General features: G+C 40.5%; 1 protein-coding gene across 2 annotated transcripts in view; it reads left to right on the forward strand.

Annotated features, from left to right (window-relative positions):
* The window catches only part of LOC119655310 (B-cell lymphoma/leukemia 11A), a 125,573-nt gene extending 104,495 nt beyond the window's left edge, over nt 1-21,078 (forward strand). For both annotated transcript variants that reach the window (XM_038061138.1, XM_038061139.1), the window contains exon 5: nt 16,099-21,078. In XM_038061138.1, the coding sequence (XP_037917066.1) occupies nt 16,099-18,407 (2,309 nt within the window). In that variant the 3' untranslated portion in view covers nt 18,408-21,078. The remainder of the gene's footprint in view (nt 1-16,098) is intronic.
* Nucleotides 21,079-21,538: the final 460 nt, after the last annotated feature.

The raw sequence follows: 21,538 nt of genomic DNA on the forward strand, positions 1-21,538 counted from the left end.
CTCAAAATATGTCCCATTCCGATATATGCTCAAATAAAGTTACTAATGGTATATTACTACTTTTTAGAAATTTACTGAAATAATCCCCTTAAATTCATCCTAGGCCTTCCGAATTTTGTACCAGCATAGACGACAATATTTTGTATATACGTGCTAAATTTCGTGGAAATCTGTCAATTAACGCCAAAGTTATGGCAGTTCAAACTTGGAATTTACGGCTCCCAAAGCCAAGCAAATCAGATGCTGACGTCATAATTACCCGGAATAACTGACATTCGCGTGAAATATTAAAGTCGCATTTATGAAGAATCTATTTATCTGCAGGACTTTTTAAGGTTTTGTGTAAAACACTTATGTGAAATCTAATCTTCGAGAGATGTCCCATTCCGGTATCTGCTCAAAAAATTTACTAATAGTATATTATCAACTTTTAGAAATAGACTAAAAAACTCCCCTTAAGTTCATCCTAAGTGTACTAAATTTTGCACCGACATAGAGGACAGCCTTGTGCATACACTTGCCAGGTTTCATGAAAATCCAACTATTAGTGGGAAAGTTATAACAGTTCAAACTTATAAATTTCGTGCTAATTAACAGCATTCTAAGCCATACAAATAAGATGCTGACGTCATAATTACCGAGAATAATTGAAATTCGAGTGAAATATTAAAATTCCATTCAAGAAGAATCTAATTCTCCCTAGCCCTTTTTAAGGTTTTGTGTTAACACAAAACCTTATTAAAATCGGTTTACTGTCTGTCTGTCAGTCTGTCCGTCTGTCTGTCTGTCTGTCTGTCCGTCACACGCATTTTTCTCGGAGACGATTATAGCGATTGAGACCAAATTTGGTAGAAAGGTGGGAACTGTGAACGCTCACGCATACAGTGAATTACATCCTTTTACGCCGAATTTAAGGAGGGGTCCCCATACATTCAAAAGGGGGGTGTAAAATTTTTTTGCATCAAATATAGTCATGTGGGGTATCAAATTAAAGGTCTCGATTATTACTTTTCAAAGCCGATCTTAGTTTTGACATTCGTTGGAAGGGTGGGGAGTGCCGGGGGTTGAAAGTGATCACTTCTTTAAGGGGGCCATTCTCAGAAACTACCAAACCGAAAAATCTGAAAATCAGGAGATTGCCACTATATGGTGCCTGGGCTCCGAAATACCTTCCATACCGATATCTGTTTAAATAAAGTTAATAATAGTATATTACTACAATTTTTTGTAATTGGTTAGAAACCCCCCTTAAGTTCATCCTAGTACCATGAAATTTTGCAGTGATATAGGCTATAGTATAGAGCATGATCTTACCAAGTTTGGTGGAAATCGCACTATTACTAACAAAGTTATAATACCTCAAATTTGTTGCTTCTTTGAAAATTGAAGACTATGAATGTCAGTATCACCCGAAAGTGGATACTCTCACATAATATATGGATATATTACGTGCTACGTACTAAGAAATACACAAAACCTTTCGTACCTGAAGCGTCCAGCTTCCGGTTTCCCGACTTGTTTATATTTGATGTTGGTTAAATAGTTTTCATTTGCTAATAATATTAAACTCAGAGCGTGAAGCGTATGAGGTTGACCATTATCAATACAGGGCTTTCCATCAAATGATTTATTTAAATCGCTTTCTAGAAAATAGAGGGCAATGGAATTTTTAGCTATATTACACGGAGCTGTCGTGCACTCGTCGCTCCTCACATCTTTTTCTTTTTCTTCAGCCTTCAGTTCACAAGCGGGGTCGGCTCGTGATGATCGGTTTCGTCATTTTATTTTATCAAATGCCTGATCAGGATGTAATCGCGAGACCTTTAAATCCCCATCCAGCGTATCAAGCCACCATTGTTTTGGCCGGCTTTTTGGTTGCTTATCATTGCTTTCGATGTTCTGATCAATACTGGTTGTTGAATTCTCGTTAGCGTGAATTAGGTGACTACAGCATCGAAAACGCTTCTCTTGCAGTTTTTCCCCGATCGATGCAAACCCATATCGATTGCGGATATTCTCATTTTAGACGTAATCAAAACGTGTCACGCCGCCAGTGCAATGCAACATCTTCGTCCCCATTACCGCAAGACGCCGTTCATTACCCTTTATAGTCGGCCAACACTCAGAACTATAGAGAGTGGCAGACGGACGACATTGCAGTAAATTTTAGATTTGGGACGTGCGCTGATACGTCGATCACAAAGAACACCAGTTGGGGAATGCCACTTCATCCAGGTTGCATTAATGCGTGAAACAATTTCATTACGCAGTTCTCCATTGGCAGATAGCATTGACTCGAGATTTTTAAATCGCTGAGTTCTGGGAATGGCAGTAACCTGCCCTTCGAGTTACTTAAATCGCTCAGTTCTGGCAATGGCAGTAACTTGCCCAGAACTGAACGATTTCAATATCTCGGGTCAATGCTATAAGCCAATGGAGAACTACGGTATGCTCCTCACATAGGGAAACACAAAACCTTTTATACCTGAAGCGTCAAGCTTCCGGTTTCCCGACTTGTTTTAATTTTAAAATACTGTTCTCCTCGTTTAAAACTGCGAATCTATAAGCCATAACATTTCAATATATTCCACCTGTGTGTGCAGTTCATCTTCACATCCACGGGACAAGGACGCTGTACATAAACTCTTCTCATATTGTGGGTGGCGGTGTCAATCACATGGTCACATTAGTAAAATTTCCAGAAAAAGAACGGATGAAGTAGGCAACATGTTGGACAGTTCCTTAAACCAAACAGAGAGCTGCACACTGCTTAGTTGCTTTTCATAACGAATTCCGTCTTTTCCCTATCACAAAACTGTCAACAAAATCAGGTGCAGACAGGACATTATATAATTTTGTCACGCGGATGGCACACTATTTTCTGTTTCAGTATTCAATACGTAATACGACGCGTCTTTTTTCATTCGCGTCAACTTATATGTGTGTGTTCCACCTCTTTGTATAATATTATCTTTAATAGTAATAGAATGCGCAGTGTCCTTTCTACGAGTATCTCAAATGTTAGTTTACGCGATTCAAATAGGTGACTACTTCCGCATACACACGGCCTCTGTTGTATATTCAACGCACGTGACATCCCGTCGCAGCTCCCGTGTATAATCTACATCCGATTTTAATACGTAACCGTTTTTTGTGACCATTTAATTCCTTTTTTTGTGGGATTCCTGTAAGATCGTGGAGACACACAAAAGGATCATTTCAAAGATACATTCCTTTGTTCTCAGCCATGCACATTTGTTTGGAGTAGAGTCTGCGTTTCACTTTCGACTTTTTGCCATTGAGCAATGAGGAATAGCACGTTCTCGACGCAAACCGAGTTCTTACTTCTGATGTTGAATAAATTAAGCAGTTCGTCCTTCATTAAATTTACTGCGCAAGGTAGTGGAAGCGCGCACACTTCAAACTCATGGTGAGCATCATGAACTTTTTCCGATGCAAGCGTAGACGGTAATAAATTCTGTTGATAGTGAAGGTTCGGGATCAGAAGGGTTCGATGTAAACTATCTTTCGTCATCGTTGAAAATGAAACCCTTCCCTTCTGGCGGAAGGAAGGATCATGGGTTTCTCTTATTTAAATTTGTTCTGGAGCAGAAGGACTATTGCACGTTACACAATCAGCTGCACTTATGGTCTGGAACAACAGATGTAAACGAATTTGATGCGATTCAGAAAAAAATACCAGAAAGTGAGAGTTATCTGATTCGAGGCTTGTGAGTGGCGCGTGCTGCAAGGGCTCATGCCAAATAAGGTCAAAGATTATTCAATACTTTAGTGGCCCAATTAAAGCAATCCGTTTCTCCACCAAAGACTACTTCTCACTTGCATCGCCAGAAAAAAATGTGATATTGCACTTCTGGACCCTCGGAACAATGAGTGTCCTTTCCACATTTGTAACCCACAGAAGCAATTGAACAGCTGCTCATTACAAATGGATGATTTGCTGTATCGATGTCGATTGAATTTTAATCGAAAATAATCCATAATTTTCACTGTACTTCATACTCTCCTCACAGCCTCTGATGCATGATTACAATTCAGTGTCCAGGACTTCACATTGTGCTGTCACCACACCCTCGACAAAAAAAAAAACGAAACTTGCGGGAAGTATTTGCCTTGTTTGTTCCCAACCACCATTAGAGAATCTAAAGAAAATTTGTGGAAATTCTAGGGATTCATTGCACACATGTCATTTTCGAATTGATCAGAACTAATGTGAATGGTCACATATTGTGTCACAAAAACTATTAGCACCCTTGTCCTTCCGCCAAAATTTTTTTATTTGATTGTGTTGTCAGTGAATTAGCCTCTAAATTGATGGGGTGGTGAGGATTTTATGGTTTGCGGTTGTTAGATGGGTAGCGCATTTAGAAGGGAACAGATCGAAGATACCTTCAAAAAAATATCGGAACAGAGTGCCAATTCTATTTTTTAATATTTCAACACGATATTGCAATTTCAAAACAAATTGTCCGAAATTTGTTTTTATTTTCTTTTTTTCATATCAATTTTGTTGTATCGCAAACCGTTATACATGTGTCCTTGTGAAAAGTAGGGGAGGGTTGAATTTTTTGAAGGAAAGGCGATTTGAGCAATAATCAGGAAAAAATTCAATGTCGGGATGAGAAGAAGAGGCAAAACGGGGAGCTTTGTCCAACGATAAAAGTCCACCTTGGCAGTCGGTGGGGGAGGCTACAGACTCGGTTATGGATATCATCATCAACCAACATCTGGTGCCAGGTCCCTCTACCGCTTTTTGTGTCGATGTTTTTTGTATCTTCTCGGTACGTCCTACAAAGACCAACCATAACTAAGTTCTACGATGCGACCTCAACGTATCTTTGTAAGGATACGGTTTTCCGAACCTTTAAACGGGGTGCGTACGTGTGCCCTATTATCCTCTCTGCTTTGTTTCAGTGTGCTCCGCCAACGTGTGTCTTATATATAAATTTTAGAATAGTAGGACGACCATATCCCAGGCTTCCACATTTAGCTATATGTGTGTCCTGTGTTCTAGCAACACGAAATAATATGGCTATGACGGACGCGGTTAGTCTTCTCGTGAAATATATATTACCTTCGGTGTTTTTTTTTTTCTTTCCATACTTTTCTCTGGAACGTTGGCCCACAGCTACATAGCATAAACGACATCGGTCGTCCCCATAATAACTGGCCATTTGTATTCACGACACAATGTTTCTTTCCAAAGTTCTCGTCCATTTTACTTTCGATTTTCAAACGGTTTGAGAGTGTTTTAGCAGTTACCCCATGGACTCTTCAATATGTGACAGTAGAGTTTAAACGGGAACCACCAGCCGTTATGGCGGGGGATTACTGATTTGAAAATATTGGTGGACTTCACAGATGAAAATTTCAGCTGGATACAGAATAAAAAAAAAAGGAAATGATAACCAGCTATTTTTTTGTTCAGGAGGGTAAGGAATAGATAGTGGGTAGTTGTAGCATGTGGAAATAAATGTTTGTGATTTCTTTTCGCTTATGAAAAACAATGTGTTGAGGGAGAAGGCAGAGGCAAGTAACATATGTTCGGATACTTTTAATAAAATTCAAAAATATTCGGACGAAGTAATAAATAAATGGATGTCAGATTATCAATATTAATTTTTTGGCGTGTATACAGTAGGTAAGTCAGCCTCTACTCCCGAGTCGGGCTCGGGCTGGTAATATTGTGTGGTCAGCCCTTCAGATTAGGCCTCTCAACACTTTAAAGCCAAAGTGTACAGATAGTAGTCTAGATAGCTCAGTGGTTAGAGCACTAGGCTGTTGTACGGAAGGTTGCAGTTCAAATCTCACTTGGCATCGAATACCAGTCGACTCAGCTCTGAATGAGTACCTGAGTCAAATCAAGGTAATAATCACGGGCAAGCGCAATGCTGAGCGCATTCCCTCCTACAGGGTACTGGAATCTTCTCTATAGTGTACCTTTACGATCTTGAATGAAGTCTTCAAGGCTCTGATCTCAACCGAACTAAGAATAGGACCTAAAATAGGTAAAGGTGGAGTTTTCATCCTGATCCTCGGAAGGGGGAGTTTATATTCTCACCTCTGATGAAAACTCGTGGCAGTGTCACCTCCTTTAAAACTTATGGCGTTATAGGTTTTTGATGTCATAATGATGAAACTTGAATTGTTAATATTACTTCCGGGGAGAGTTGGGACGGAGGAAACAGTAAAATTCTCCCTTTCCCACTTGGTTAAAGAATTGGAGCTTTCATCCCTACCTAAAAATGATGGTACTTCAAACTAGAGCTATTTTGATGTGACAATGATAGGACTTAAATGTGAACCAATTTGGTTAGATGTGTGCTTGCGCAATACTCAGTTTCTTCTATTCTTGTTTTAGTTTCCAAATCTTTAGAAAGATCAACGTTTCAGCTGTTTTAACATAAAACAAGTCGGGAAACCGGAAGCTTGACGCTTCAGGTATAAAAGGTTTTGTGTTTCCCTATGTGAGGAGCATAGCGTAGTTCTCCATTGGCTTATAACATTGACCCGAGATATTGAAATCGTTCAGTTCTGGGCAGGTTACTGCCATTGCCAGAACTGAGCGATTTAAGTATCTCGAAGGGCAGGTTACTGCCATTGCTAGAACTCAGCGATTTAAATATCTCGAGTCAACGCTATCAGCCAATGGAGAACTGCTTAATGAAATTGTTTCACGCATTAATGCAACCTGGATGAAGTGGCATTCCTCAACTGGTATTCTTTGTGATCGACGTATCAGCGCACGTCCCAAATTTAAAATTTACTGCAATGTCGTCCGTCTGCCACTCTCTATAGTTCTGAGTGTTGGCCAACTATAAAGGACAATGAACGGCGTCTTCCGGTAATGGGGACGAAGATGTTGCATTGCACTGGTGGCGTGACACGTTTCGATTACGTCTGAAATGAGAATATCCGCGATCGATATGGGTTTGCATCGATCGTGGAAAAACTGCAAGAGAGGCGTTTTCGAATTCAACAACCAGTATTGATCAGAACATCGAAAGCAATCGTACGCAACCAAAAAGCCGGCCAAAACAATGGTGGCTTGATACGCTGGATGGGGATTTAAAGGTCTCGCGATTACATCCTGGTGAGGCATGTCATAAAACAAAATGATGAAACCGATCATCACGAGCCGACCCCGCTTGTGAACTGAAGGCTGAAGAAAAAGAAAAAGATGTGAGGAGCGACGAGTGCACGACAGCTCCGTGTAATATAGCTAAAAATTCCATTGCCCTCTATTTTCTAGAAAGCGATTTAAATAAATCATTTGATGGAAAGCCTTGTGTTGATAATGGTCAACCTCATACGCTTCACGCTCTCAGTTTAATATTATTAGCGAATGAAAACAATTTAACCAACATCAAATATAAAAAAGGGCTAGGGAGAATTAGATTCTTCTTGAATGGAATTTTAATATTTCACTGGAATTTCAATTATTCTCGTTAATTATGACGTCAGCATCTTATTTGTATGGCTTAGAATGCTGTTAATTAGCACGAAATTGATAAGTTTGAACTGCTATAATTTTGGCGTTAATTGCCTGATTTCCATGAAATTTACAAAATTCGGAAGCCCTAGGATGAATTTAAGGGGGGTTTTTCAGTAAATTTCTAAAATGTAGTAATATACTATTAGTAAGTTTATTTGAGCAGATATCGGAATGGGACATATTTTGAGGCCTAGATTTCATCTAGGCGCACCACCCTGATTTTTTTCGGATTTTTGGGCTGAGTAGTTTCCGAAAATGAGTCCTGTCTCACTTCAAATGCGTACATTTTGACTCCTTACTCACGCACTTTGCAATTTATGCCAAAACTAATGTCAGTTTCGGAAAGTAAAAGACCTTTCATTTAATACCCTACACAACTATATCCGGTGAAAAAAACTTTTGAATCTCCCCTTTGCATGTATGGGGAGCCCCCCTTTAAACTCCACCTAAATTTATGCCACTCACTGTATGCGTGGGATTTCATAGTTCCCATCTGTCCACCGAATTTCGTTCGGATCGGTTTAGCCGTTTTGGAGAAAAATGCGTGTGACAGACAGACAGACATTGAATCGATTTTAATAAGGTTTTGTTTTACACAAAACCTTAAAAAGTGACTAAATCATATTCTGGAGCTGTTTCTTTCTTCTTCCTTAATAGTCTCTGGATAGCTGAGGGGTTAGAGCACAAGGCTGTCACATGGAAGTCGGGGTAATAAATTCGGCCGAGCCCAATACTGGCCACATTGCCTCCTATAGGGCACTGTAATCCTGTAATGCACCGTTTTGATCTTGAATGAAGTGCTCTAGCACACTTCAAGGCCTTGATCCAATTGGATTGTTACGCCAACGATTATTATCATTTTTCCTTAATGAAACCTTTTACTTTTTCAAGGATGTTTGCTGGTCACTCAGATAGTATCAACTGGACATCGGGGAAGTCCAAGTAGGATTCGAGGCTTCGTTGGTCTAAAAACTTCTTCGAAGTGATATATGAGTGTTCCCGCTTTGTCCTCATCACTCTTGGCCCAATTCCGCGTGGTGATTCTTAACGGAGACTCCGATTGCTGGCACATTCTCCTTATTAGATGTTTTCCACAACGAACAGTGACAGGGCTTAGAAGCAGTCAGTCCGTTCGAAAAAAATTTTGGATATCAGATTTCTGAATCTCTGTAATTTTCGATTTTGGGAGTTTTGTGGTTTCGTTGAGTTTGTTTCTTGCTTTTTGGGATTAATTTGCACAAAAGCTTCGAAATTGTCAATGAATTCATTTCTTTGAAGACGATTCTTCTTAAAGGTTTTGATGTTTCTGTAGAACATAACCTCGTCGAGGTGGTTAAGCACTTCGTCGATGACAAATTTGGTTCGATTGGGAGTATTTTGTTGTAGCTTATTATGTACCGTAATGACGGAGGAATGATCTGAAGATAGTCCGTAGACTGTTTGCTCCATTACATATTGACGTGGTACTCCATTTGAAACTCCAAAGTCGATTAGACCGAATGGTTTATTCATGTCAGTCTGCTAGTATAGTAAGTAGGCTGACATGTCTATATGTTACCAAGTTTACTTCCAAGAATTGTCTCATACATTTCCTTGCCTTTATAAGAGACTATTCCTGAGTTCCGGTGGGAACGTTGCGTATTGCAATCTTTGACGTGATGAATTGGTTCCTGAGGTTTCGAAGAACTGATTGAACTGTTTCGTATTATTTTATCTTTTATGGGGCAATAGTATAGTTCTATGCCAAGTGCCCTTATTCAGTAGGAGGCCAAACACAAATAACCGGACCGGGATGTGACTTTTAAAAAAGGCTTGTCCGGTTCTCGTACTACCAAATCAAACCACCAGTCGAGTTCCAATTGCGTCTTATGCAACTGGGCATGGACCGGCTTTCTTTTGTATATGTCAGAAGAAGTTGGCCTACATTACTCTGACTGACAAATAGAAGAAGAATCATAGTCGGTGTGGAGTTGTAGGAATTTCAGGATCAATATTATATCATTCAATGCAGTGCCATTAAATCAGGAGCACGAAAGAAATTTTGATACATTGCCTTCGATTCGATACGAAGGAAAATCTGGAGCTTGACTTTTTCCTTAATGAAACCTTTAACTTTTTGCAAGGAGTTTTGCAGGTCACTCAGATAGTATTGACTGGACATCTGGGAAGTTCCAGTGAGATTTGAGGCTTCATTAGTCTAAGCATCAGAACGATGACAAATATCCTTGAAAACCGGGATACGATACCTGGGCAACAGAGTGGGGAGGCGAAGGGTCAACCAAGCTCCTTCTTTAATAGCTCCATTAGTGTTGATTGCAAAATGAGCATCTGTAAACTTCGAATATTACAAGGGCTACTGGAGCGCTTGTAAAATGATGTGTAGTGGAAGAGACTATCAAAATGGCTTCCTTCTTCATCCCGTCGTCTTGCTGAACTACATCTATCTTGCAATCTGCAGGACTTTGGCCGAAAAAGAAGATTCATGTCTGCCCATCCCCTTCTAATTAAATTCTGCAACGAGCTTCTTTTAGATCTTTTAAATTAAATCCATGCTGTTCATCACATGTGATTTCAATTTTGGATATTGATTTTTGAGCCTAATGGCAGCTTCCCCCAGAATCTTGGTTCTTTTGACATAATTGGTAGTTGTAATACCTCTTGTTGGTTTTGACAAGTCAGTCAACTATTTGGTCCCTCAAATGCATGGGTTTTATTCTTCGGAAGTTAAGCCATTGTCGATAAACACATCGGGTCCTTACAAAACTATATCCATTGTGTTGTAACCTTTATTTCCATTGTTATCAGTTTTCTGACTTTTAGAGACTGCTCCTTGCCTCTCCCCTCTCATGATCCCTTTAGAAGCGAGAATAAACCGATAAATACGAGGAGAGTTTGTTTCTTTCAACGCTGTCTTGTAATAAAGGGACTATGCACACTTTCATGTCTAAATCCAATAATAATATTAATAAGTTTTCTAACAATGCTTAACTAGTTCGAAATATTATTCGGCAAGTGCGGAGTGAATAAAACAATAAAATTAATATCATTCATATCCATTCTTTTGCATGGGAACGCAGAAACAGTTGCGGATATTACACATTCCACCATCACTGCTTGCTGAAAAAGAACAAACAATTTTTGGTATATTATTTTTGGATAAACCAAGTTTATGCGAAAATTTTAATTAATTTAATTGGTTTTCCACACAAAGATGGTAGTAGAAAGTTTCCATGAAATTTAAAAGCTTCGTTGTACTTTACTGTAAATAACTATCTGCCTGACTAACTGATTGTTAGGGCCACAATACCTGGTGGAGTGTCCTCCCTTGTGGAACTCCGCTCGTGGTCCCCATTGATGAGCAAATGTGATATTGAAAATGTAGGTGAATACTGCGATTGTCCACGAGGTGAAACTAGCTGCAAAAGCAATACTCATAACCAAGTCCTGTGGAATGTACCATATTTCGAGGGTGGGGGGAATCGTGGTGCCGTAGTGGGTACGCGGTGGACTGGGTTACTCTATGCAAATATGTTTATTTGCGCTCATAGCCACTTGCGTGTATTCAGGACGGTGATGAAAATCCCCAAAAATTAAAATTCATTTCCCTCACGATTTTCGCGATGCAACAACTCATACACCTGGTCATGATTAAATAAATCCGCTCCGAACCGTGTGGTTTTTAATTAAATTACTACACACCATGGGGTAGGATGCGATGGGTTTGGAATGTGACGGATTATAGCCACTGCATTCATGTGACTGTTTATGCCTTTGCGAGCTTGTGTAGAAGGGGATGTTGAAATTTAGGAAATTTTAGGAGACAAAATGAGCTTTATTTTTTCATCACTGTATATTCACACGCGAGGATCTAATCTTTGCTATCAAAAAATACTTGATGAACAAAGCAATCTGCAAAACGTTAAAATGTTGAAAGAGTCACATTTTTATGCAAAAAATGCAACCGCTTTTCCGCTTCATCTCCTGTCCTAACTTGGCTCTTGTTGTCTTGAGTAGGTGTAACAAAACATCCATATCGTTCAGGAATATTTGAGCCGCACCTTGCGCAGAAATCTTACCATCAGCCATGGTATCTTGTTCATCACCAATTGCACTTTTGAAATGTAGCCCATATTGGCATTCTTATGTACGCTTCTCTGCAGCATATATAAAGCACAAAGGTCATTTACAAACGATCTGCGTCTTCGAAGCTCCCAAAATTGTAAAGGAGACGAAGAAAGATTTTAGTCAATTGAAAATTCAAATTTAATTCGCATACGCGACAAAGAACATGACGATTGCAAGAGCAACGATGTCTAGTTTCTTTTGCAACTCGTAGACGTATAATTTTCGAAAGCCTCCACATTCTTTTCGAATGGTTCTTTATTAGACGTGGATGATTTGCATGATGGACAAATAATAATATGCATATTTCGATGCTGTTTTTCATCTTGGATCTGTTAGGAGGTATGTGCGTATGTTGGGCGAGTGCAAAAGTTCTTGCGCAATTTTCAACCAAAAATAGGGCATGTCTATCTAGACGTTAAGGCGCTTATCCTTCAACTATACACTTATTGTGTTTATTAGCAATTAATCTATAAAGTGGGGCGAGTTGATGGACACCATCTGAACCGGGACGACGAGAGGTCAATGGTGAGATCACAAATACGATCTTTTGGAAATACGCAAGGGCTTTCGCCTTCACCTGATACGTAGATAGGTAGGTATCAGTGGCCGCTCCGAGGATCCCAATTAGCGCTTTGGTGTGCCGTGACTGTTGTTATGGCAGCAGGGAGGCAGAGTCCAGCCGACTCGGATCTTCAGAGCCAGCCCGTACCATTCACGAAGGAAAGCAGCTCTCCGACTCTGCAGCTAGGAATCTCTCTGAGGTCCCCAAAGAATGGTTTACCCAGTGTCCGCAGCCTGGCTCTAGCCAGAGCTGGGCAATCGCAGAGAAAGTGCATGAGAGTTTCCCTTCCTTCTCCACAGCTTCGGCAATGCGAGTTGTAAGGTCTGCCGAGCCTAGCGGCATGGTCCCCTATGGGCCAGTGCCCCGTGCAGACTGCCGTAATCTTGAATGCATTTGCACGCGTCTGGCACAGGAGCGGGCCAAATTCTCCTTGACTTGGCACAGCTTGTAAGCCTTCGCCATCTCAGGCCCGCGGCTGCTAGGTAGTGCGAGTAGTGTCGGCCCCCGACAGCCGCCAGCGAAACACCGACTGTATTCGCCGAGGGACTGCCAAGAGCAGAGCAGCCTGGCCAATCCGTCAGCCCGCTCATTCCCCTCTATGTTCCTATGCCCGGGAACCCAGAGGAGAGTGACCTTGAGCGTGCCGCCCAGACAGTATAGCGCGTCTCTGCACTGCCCCACAAGCCGGGAAGATGTCGTCGTTGAGTACAAGGCCTCGATGGCCGCTTGGCTGTCGGTCAGAATGGCTATGTTACGCTTGGGGCTCGAATCACGCTCCTGCCATCGACAGACTTCCAATATCACCAGTACTTCCACCTGGAATACACTGGCGAAACCTGGGAGACCATACAACTTGGATACACTGTGTGTATTCGAGAAAACCCCGGCGCCGACTCCATAGGCCAACTTTGATCCGTCCGTAAAGAATACTGGGTCATAGTGTTGCAACACGTCACCGGTCTTCCACTTTACCCTGGTTGGAAGTTCCACAGCAAAGTTTCTCGTGAAGTTCAGCTTGCGTGTGACATAGTCCGTGGGGGATGTCCAGATTTCCCGAGGTATTTCATCTAGGATGTTGCTGTGGCCGTAGGACTTCGCTGTCCAGCATCCGGACTCACTGCACGCTGCAACATATTTAACGTGGAGGTCTAGGGGGAGGAGATGCAGGAGTACATTAAGAGCATCTGCCGGGCAGGACTGCAGAGCCCCAGTAGCACCCGCACACGTGGTTTTTTTAATCCTATTAAGCTTCGTGCTATTGTATTTTTTCTTCAAAGCCTGCCACCATACAATAGAACCGTACGTTAGCATCGGAGGCACTACAGCGGTGTACATCCAGAGAACCATCCTCGGCCGGAGACCCCATTTCTTTGCAAAGGTTCTCTTGCATGCATAGAAGGCTATACAGGCCTTCTTAATCCTCAGTTCTATGTTCAACCTCCAATTTAGCTTAGAATCCAGGATTACACCCAGATACTTTACATTAGAGGAAAGAACCAATCTTTGTTCATTCAGCCGTGGTAGATGGAATTCAGGTATCCTTGTCTTGGTGGTGAATAGCATCAGTTGCGTTTTGGTTGGGTTTATGTTGAGTCCGCATCTTGCGGCCCACAGACACACCTTTCGTAACGCTCCTTCCATGATGTCGCTCATAATGGACAGAAAGATCCCTGATAGTAATATCACCAAGTCGTCGGCATACGCCACCACCTTCACCCCGCTGCTGTCCAATGTACGTAAAATTTTGTCCATTACTATTAACCAGAGCACCGGTGAGATGGCGCCACTCTGGGGCGTGCCTCTGTTCACAGCTCTGGTCAAGTGGTTGCCTCCCAGATCCGACTGCATTATCCTGGTACTCAGCGTGGATATAATCCAATGAGATACTCCTCCAATCCAATACCGGTCAAGGCTTCCTTGATCGCGTTAGTATTGACGTTGTTAAAACTCCCTCTATATCCAAGAAGGCAGCAAGGGTATACTGCTTGTACTGCAGTGACCGCTCAACCGTGCCAATTATTTTCCTTTGAGGTAGGCATGCTGGGACTTAGAGAAAGGCTTTCTCTTCATAAACGTCCTTAAGTGAATGTCCAGGACGCGTTCTAGGGTCTTAAGCACGAAAGAGGTCAGGCTGATTGGTCGAAAGTCCTTCTTGGACTCATGACCGCGCCTGCCCGCGTTCGGCATGAAAACCATTCATGCGCGCCTCCAGGGCTGCGGTACGTATCCTAAAGAGATGCAGCTCCGGTAAATCTCAATAAGCCACGGCACAACCCTTTCCTGCTGCTTCTGTAGCATGACTGGCATTATGCCATCTGGGCCTGGAAACTTGTATGCGGAGAAGCTGTTTATAGCCCAGCCGATCCTATTCTCGGCAATTACCGATTTGATAGTCTCGGACAGCTGGGGTTCTGACTCATAGTCCTCCTCGCTGGAGGGAAAGTGCATTTGAACCAGAAGCTCCAAGGTTTCGCTAGAAGATTCCGTCCAGGAGCCTTCCGACTTTTTAAGGAAGGATGGGCTCTTATGTTCCTTGGACAGAATCTTACTGAGTCTCGCGGATTCACTAGTGCTTTCGATGTTCTGACAATAGTCCAGCCAAGACCGCCTCTTGGAGGTCCTGATGGCCGACTTGTACTTCTTCAGGCAGTCCTTGTATGGCTGCCAGTATTTTTGCCTGTAGCAGATGTTGAAGATTTCTCTGGTCAGCTTCCTGAGACTAGAGAGATCTTCATTCCACCACGGTGGCAGGGTCTTTTTGCTGTACTTAGTAGGACACGAGACTTTAAAGGCGGTATCAAATGCCTTCTCCAGAGCCCCGACCTTTGACTTTAGTACAATACAAATATTAGATTGTTCCCAGTTAATGCGGAATAGTATTGAAGCCTGAAAATATCAAGGTATTATTGCGACCACTCTTTACATAGATTCACGTTACAACTATGCAAGTGGTTACATAATTTATAAACGATCCTAAGCGCTTAAGGATTTAACACACAAAAAGTATGTCAGAAAACGATCGCACCATAATTTATACCTTACGTTTGTTACCGTCAATATGTTCAAACATATTTACTCAATCTGCATTTGTATCTTTCCATCTATCAACTACCAGTCAAATTACTTATACAAATTCAACATGTTTTGAGTCATTAATATATGCATCGATTGCGTAAAATTTTGCGTCTGGCTCGGGCAATTCTAAATATTTTACCACTTACTGTTCATATATCCTCTCATACAGAAAAGATGAGGCGGAACGAAAATCTATGAGGTGGTGATCATAATACGATTAACACCTGAAGGCTTATGAAAATGGCAATACGACTGGCAACTATACATGTTGCCCACATACGTAGGTTGATGATGATGGACATTTATGCAAGCAGAATGTCACCAAATCATGCACAGAACGGTCCAGCCTCCTCTCCAGGCTCCTCCAGGCTATATTGTAACGTATACGTTGAGCAGACTCAGAACGAGGTGATTGCAACAGCAGACATGACTGTTGTGAAGTCTAACGTCTCCAGAAATGATGTTAATAAATTAACTAAATTCATTCTTTTATTAGACTTATTTAGAATTCATATCGAATGCAATGATCGTGTGACGAAAGATTGAATTGAATACAATTATTGCTAAACGATTATGTTGTCCTTCATGCACAGCGGGTTGGTTATGTGCAACGTGATTATAAATACTGAATGAACCTATTGTGTAAATACCATTTATTTGGGCTACAATGATCGTGTTTTCGGAAATAATAATTTTCTATGATATTCATCTCATTGAAATCATCTTTCTTCCCACACCGAACGGTCAGAAAGCTGCTATTAAATTTGTAACTAGTTGAAAACCAATTTGCTCATCTCCCTCCCTTTCCCTCTCATTACAGAGCCCAGTAACTACACATGCTCAACATGTAAAACACGCTTACACTCAGCCTGGCGACTTATTCAACATGTCCAACACGCACACGGTGTCAAAATCTACGTGGAACCTTCGTCCTCTAATACGCCATCATCATCAGCATCGTCCACGTCCGCGCTTAACACAGCTTTCAATATGTTAAGTCAAAAAATGTTGTCTGCCGGAGTAGGAAGTTGTAACAGCAATGGTAGTAGTATGAGTGGCATGAAGGATGTGACCAGCAGTTCGATACCAAATTCAATGGGTTCAGCTCCTAGTCAGAGCAGCCAACAGCAACAAGTCCAGTCGGCATTACAGGCTGCACAACAGCAACAACACCATCAGCAGCTGCAGCAACAGAATGCAGTACAAAATTCGCAGAGTTTACCACCGCCAGGAATGCGACACCATCCGCTGTTGCCACCACCGGATCTTCATCCGAATCCGTTCAATCTTCTGCGCATGCCGTTGCCGCCCCTTGCACAAGGTCCAGTAGTTCCTCCAGTTGCTCCACTGTTTCAGCGCCCCCATGATCATTATCGCATGGAGCAGCTGGTATCAGAGCAATTCCGCCATCATGGCCTTAACTTAGCCGCAGCTGCTGTGGCCGCTGCAAACTCACTGACCCCGCATAGTCAATCATTCTCAGCAGGATCATCGTCTCTGTCCAGCGGCAATTGTGCTGGTCAGGATCGACCACCTTCTAACCGTAGCAGTTCAGTACCTTCCTCAGTTAGTAACCAAACCAACCTACCCCCCAACATGGAACCGCAGATGGATTTTTATTCGCAGCGATTGCGTCAGCTGGCTGGAACAACGAGTCCGGTAGCTGGAAACGGTGGTAACTCGAGCTCGCCGAGTCCCCGTAAACAGCAATCGCCTTCGTTCGCGAGCCCCTCTCCCTCACAACTACCTCCAACACCCCTGACGAACAACTCTCGTCCGCAGAGCTTGACACCTCCCGAGAAAACCCAAGATGTGATTGGAAGCGATAATGGAGCTTTGACCACAACGCCCCGGTCTGCATCAACACCACCCTCTAAACCAGGACAGGAAACTGTTTATAGCTGTGAACATTGTGACAAAAAGTTCCGTTTTGAACATAATTTGATAATTCATCGAAGAATTCACACCGGCGAAAAGCCATACAAGTGTACCGCATGTGATTTTGAATGTGTGCATATCAACAAACTGAAGCGCCATATGCAGGTGCACAGAACCCCTGAAGATCGAACCAGCAATGCAGGATCAGTGGAAACCCTTGACGGCGAAGATTCTGCGGATGATATGGATGAGGAAGAGGCAATGGACGAAGAGGATGAGGAAGATATGGAAGAGGGAGAGGATATGGAGGATGAAGCAGAAGATTTGACTGTAAGCAATAAAAGCGATGATAAAAAGGACCACATGATGCAATCGGCGTCTGGTTCATTAGTTGGTGAGCTTATGGACAAGTTTGGTTTGTCTAATATCGCGCAGTACTCAGAGGCCTACAAACAGGCTCTTCAAGAATCAGGAAATGCTTTGAAACTGCAACAATTAACAAGTAAGGACCGCGACAATAATAACAGTAGTTCACTTTTGCCACACGATAAACTCAACGGGATTCCTGCAGCTCTGAGACTTCGTGAAGAATTCACTAAAAATATGTTGCAATCACAAGGATCACATCCACCAAGCCAAGTTCCTTTACTTTACTCTTTTGATAATCCGTTTGAAGCATCGAAGCGCCTGAAAATGGAAAACGCTGCCGACTGGTGGGGTCTTCCCGGATTGCATCGAAATGATTCCCTGTTAAAGAGTCTGGTTCCCGGCTCGGCAGGTTCGCTACTACAAAACCCATTGCTTAAGAAGGAAAGCAAACGAAACGATACTTGCGAATATTGCGGTAAAGTTTTCAAAAATTGCTCAAATCTTACGGTCCATCGACGAAGTCACACAGGTGAGAAACCATACAAGTGCGAATTGTGCTCCTATGCCTGTGCGCAAAGCTCAAAGCTAACGCGACACATGAAAACGCATGGACGTACAGGCAAGGATGTCTATCGATGTCGATTCTGTGATATGCCATTTAGTGTTCCATCGACACTGGAGAAGCACATGCGCAAGTGTGTCGTTAGTCAAGGTAAAGTTCCCAGTGGTGCAGGACTCGGAGGATCGGCTCTAGGTCATGCCGCCCATTTAGGACATCTGCCTCAGTTACCAATGATTCCAACCGGGGGCAATAGCAATATGGGCGGTCTTACTGCCGATGATGATTCAAGTGCATCTGCTGCGAGTAAGGAAACAGCATGACTCTATCCGACCTGGGCGAGCTTCCACCATCACCATCATATGCCGCCCAACAACCAGGTCATGTCGAGGATATTTTAATGAAAAAGGCGAAAATGTTTCATGACAGATTGCTGTAATCGATCATAATGAGCCTGGTCATGGTGAATCCTCGGGAGTAGGACTGACAAACAGTACTATCCATCTGGCTCGTAAACGCGGTGTACGGGCCAATTCGCTTATTATGACCAACTACACCATTTTGTCCGGCACATTTTCTCCTTTTACGAACTTGTAAATGATAGACTTAGATGAAAAGACATAAACCACAAATAGTTTCAAATCGAAACGTCTCGAATCATTGCTGAAAGGTTGCGTAGCGCAAGCTAATTCGGATGAATAAAAAATGTTCCAAAAGATTTACGAAACGAAAATTATTTATAGGAGTATGTAAGTGTTTGTAAATAGTATGAAACTCTAGATATTTAAGCGTACTCATAACGTTCCAATTTATACGAAAAAAAAAAGAAACAGATCTTAGGACAAAAGGTTTAGATAATACGTGAAAGATAATTAACTAAATCCGATTAATTAGAACCAGGTCTCTAGGAAAGAAAATGAAATTTAGTAGATCATGCCAGAAATTTATCTAATACTAAACGGACATCGAAATAGCTGTCTAAAAACAAAAAGTTAATTTTCAAAGACCAATCAATACTTGGAAAAAAAATACAGACGCCCGGCGACACTCACAGGATAATTCACAAGAGGCATTAATACCAAAGCAAAATCATTTGAAAATGAAGCACACTATGAAATGGTTTTCACCTTTAACAACAGAAACGGAAAATTATCTAGGATTCCACATGGATCAACCATTTTTGATGTAAATAATAAATGTTTAAAACAGAAAAAAAATACTTGGTTTCTGAAAAAAATGTGTACATTTTTACGATAAGTTATGGTATTTTATTCGTTTTATACCTGCATTAAATCAATTTCAATTTAATCAGTATTTCTGGAATAATTTCTGAATAAAAGACAAAAAAATAAATATAAAAATTAAATAAAAATCCCAAAAAATTTTCTCCTCACCGATATTAGCATAAATACGTTAAATTAAATTATAAAACATTTTTAAATTATATTATATGATTCGAATTTGTTTCAAATGAATTTCGTTGTAGTAATTTTGTTTGTTATTAAATATTATTAAATTTAAAGGAAAATAAATCTGATTACAATCGAATTGAAAATTAATTGAAATTTTTGTATTAATCTTAAGAAAAATTATTGGAGATGTGGTTTCTTTTGTAAATTTTTTATCTAATTTTATATGCCCCATCAAATTTGCCTTCTTGTTTTTCCTTTTCCCATTGTATTTATATGAATTGTAATATTATTTTATTATTTATATGTCGCAAATCTCTAAAATAAAATTTCAAATATATACATACATCTACACGCAAATTATTTCTGGTCTTCTTTAAAATTAATTAAAGTTTTCGACATTTTTATGTTTTCTTGCGCATTGAATTGAATTTGGTGCAAATTTAATTTATTTACTTTACCAGATGAATTAAATTTGGACTGAAAACAATTAGAAATTGCCTTATGTTTACTGTTACTCCGGCTAGGTATTTGCTTTGTTTGAAATTGAGGTTCTTGTTGTTTTGTAATTTTTACGAACGCAGTACTATTGGCATGGATGACGCCGATGTAATTTTTAAAAGATTACTTTTTCTCCCTATGCGTCCTCAGACAAATGAAAACGGTTTGAGGTAGAAATTGGTAGGAAACGCTACAATAGTAGGTGGTACTGCGTCTCATAAAATATTGACTTGAAATTTCAATATTTCGTAAATATATTTCCCATTTAAGACTGAACTAAGTAAACAGAAGTGAATATATAGCCCGCCTTCTTGGGAAAAATGTTGCTTTGAATTATGACACTATTTTGTTCAGGTTCTATATTATATCACGTGAATGATTTGATTTGATGCTGAGTAATAGATCATTTGACCATTGTACGTAAATTCTAGTGTAATTATCCTTCCAAGTTGAGTTACAAGAATTGAAAAACCCAAAATAACAACTCAATTGCGCCGCCCAATTATTCAATTTGTTTTTGTAAAAAAAAAAAAGTAGTTCCAATTATTGCAATACAGCTATTGTGTGCACACACAATTTTGTAAATTTTCTGTCTACATAGGTAAGAACGCACATATATAAAAAAGATTACCATTGTCATCATACATAACTCACACAGGGCCAGCGGAGAGTGACACAAGTTCCTCAATCTCCGCCTATATAGTCTCATAACTTATTGAAATTAACAATAAAGTGAAATTTTATTAGGAATTCAAATCGAATGCAATTCGTCATCTATTTTTTGGTAATTTTTTTGGCAAATGGTAATGTAAACAACAAGACATCTGTATAGTTGAATTTATTATGTGTGTAAATGATCACGGAAGATGAAAACAATGAATACGTGAAAACAATACAAATAAAAATAGTATTTAATAAATAGTATTAATTATATCATAATGAATAAAACTTAGATACCATTTACAGAAAAGAATCATACACACAAATACAAAAAAAAAAAAAAAATAACTGGAAAAATATTAATATTTCTTATTTATTTCGTTATAAACTATATAAGAGAAAAGATGATATGAAGAAAAATCTTAATAAGATGTAGAGAAAAAGAATAATAAAGTGTTAATTATATTGAAAAAATTGAATCGACATTTTTCATTTTCATGGTGAAAAAAGATTTCATGTCCTAGGGTTGATTTCTGTGTTTTCCACCCCTTTTTCCTCCAAGTTGATTCGGGTAAAATTTATACCACTATCAATTGTAATCCAAAGTATCTGAGATTGCATACATTTAGCCGTCTGAAAATCAACCCACCTCAATCCTATTAGATACACCTGGCTTACCTGTGATACTTCCACTATTGTCTAAGAGAGGTCGCTCGATGGAAACACGATCAGAATCCAATAAGCTTGGTACTTATTTTACCTGAATGGACGAGGTCATTCCAATTAAAAATTCATATAAGTGGAAGGGGCGGAATGATTGCTATTTAAGGATGTGGTTCACGTTCCCTGCTACATTGTATTTCGGGATTAAATATTTTCTATTT

This window comes from Hermetia illucens, chromosome 4 (assembly GCF_905115235.1).
Source record: "Hermetia illucens chromosome 4, iHerIll2.2.curated.20191125, whole genome shotgun sequence".
NCBI lineage: Eukaryota > Metazoa > Arthropoda > Insecta > Diptera > Stratiomyidae > Hermetia > Hermetia illucens.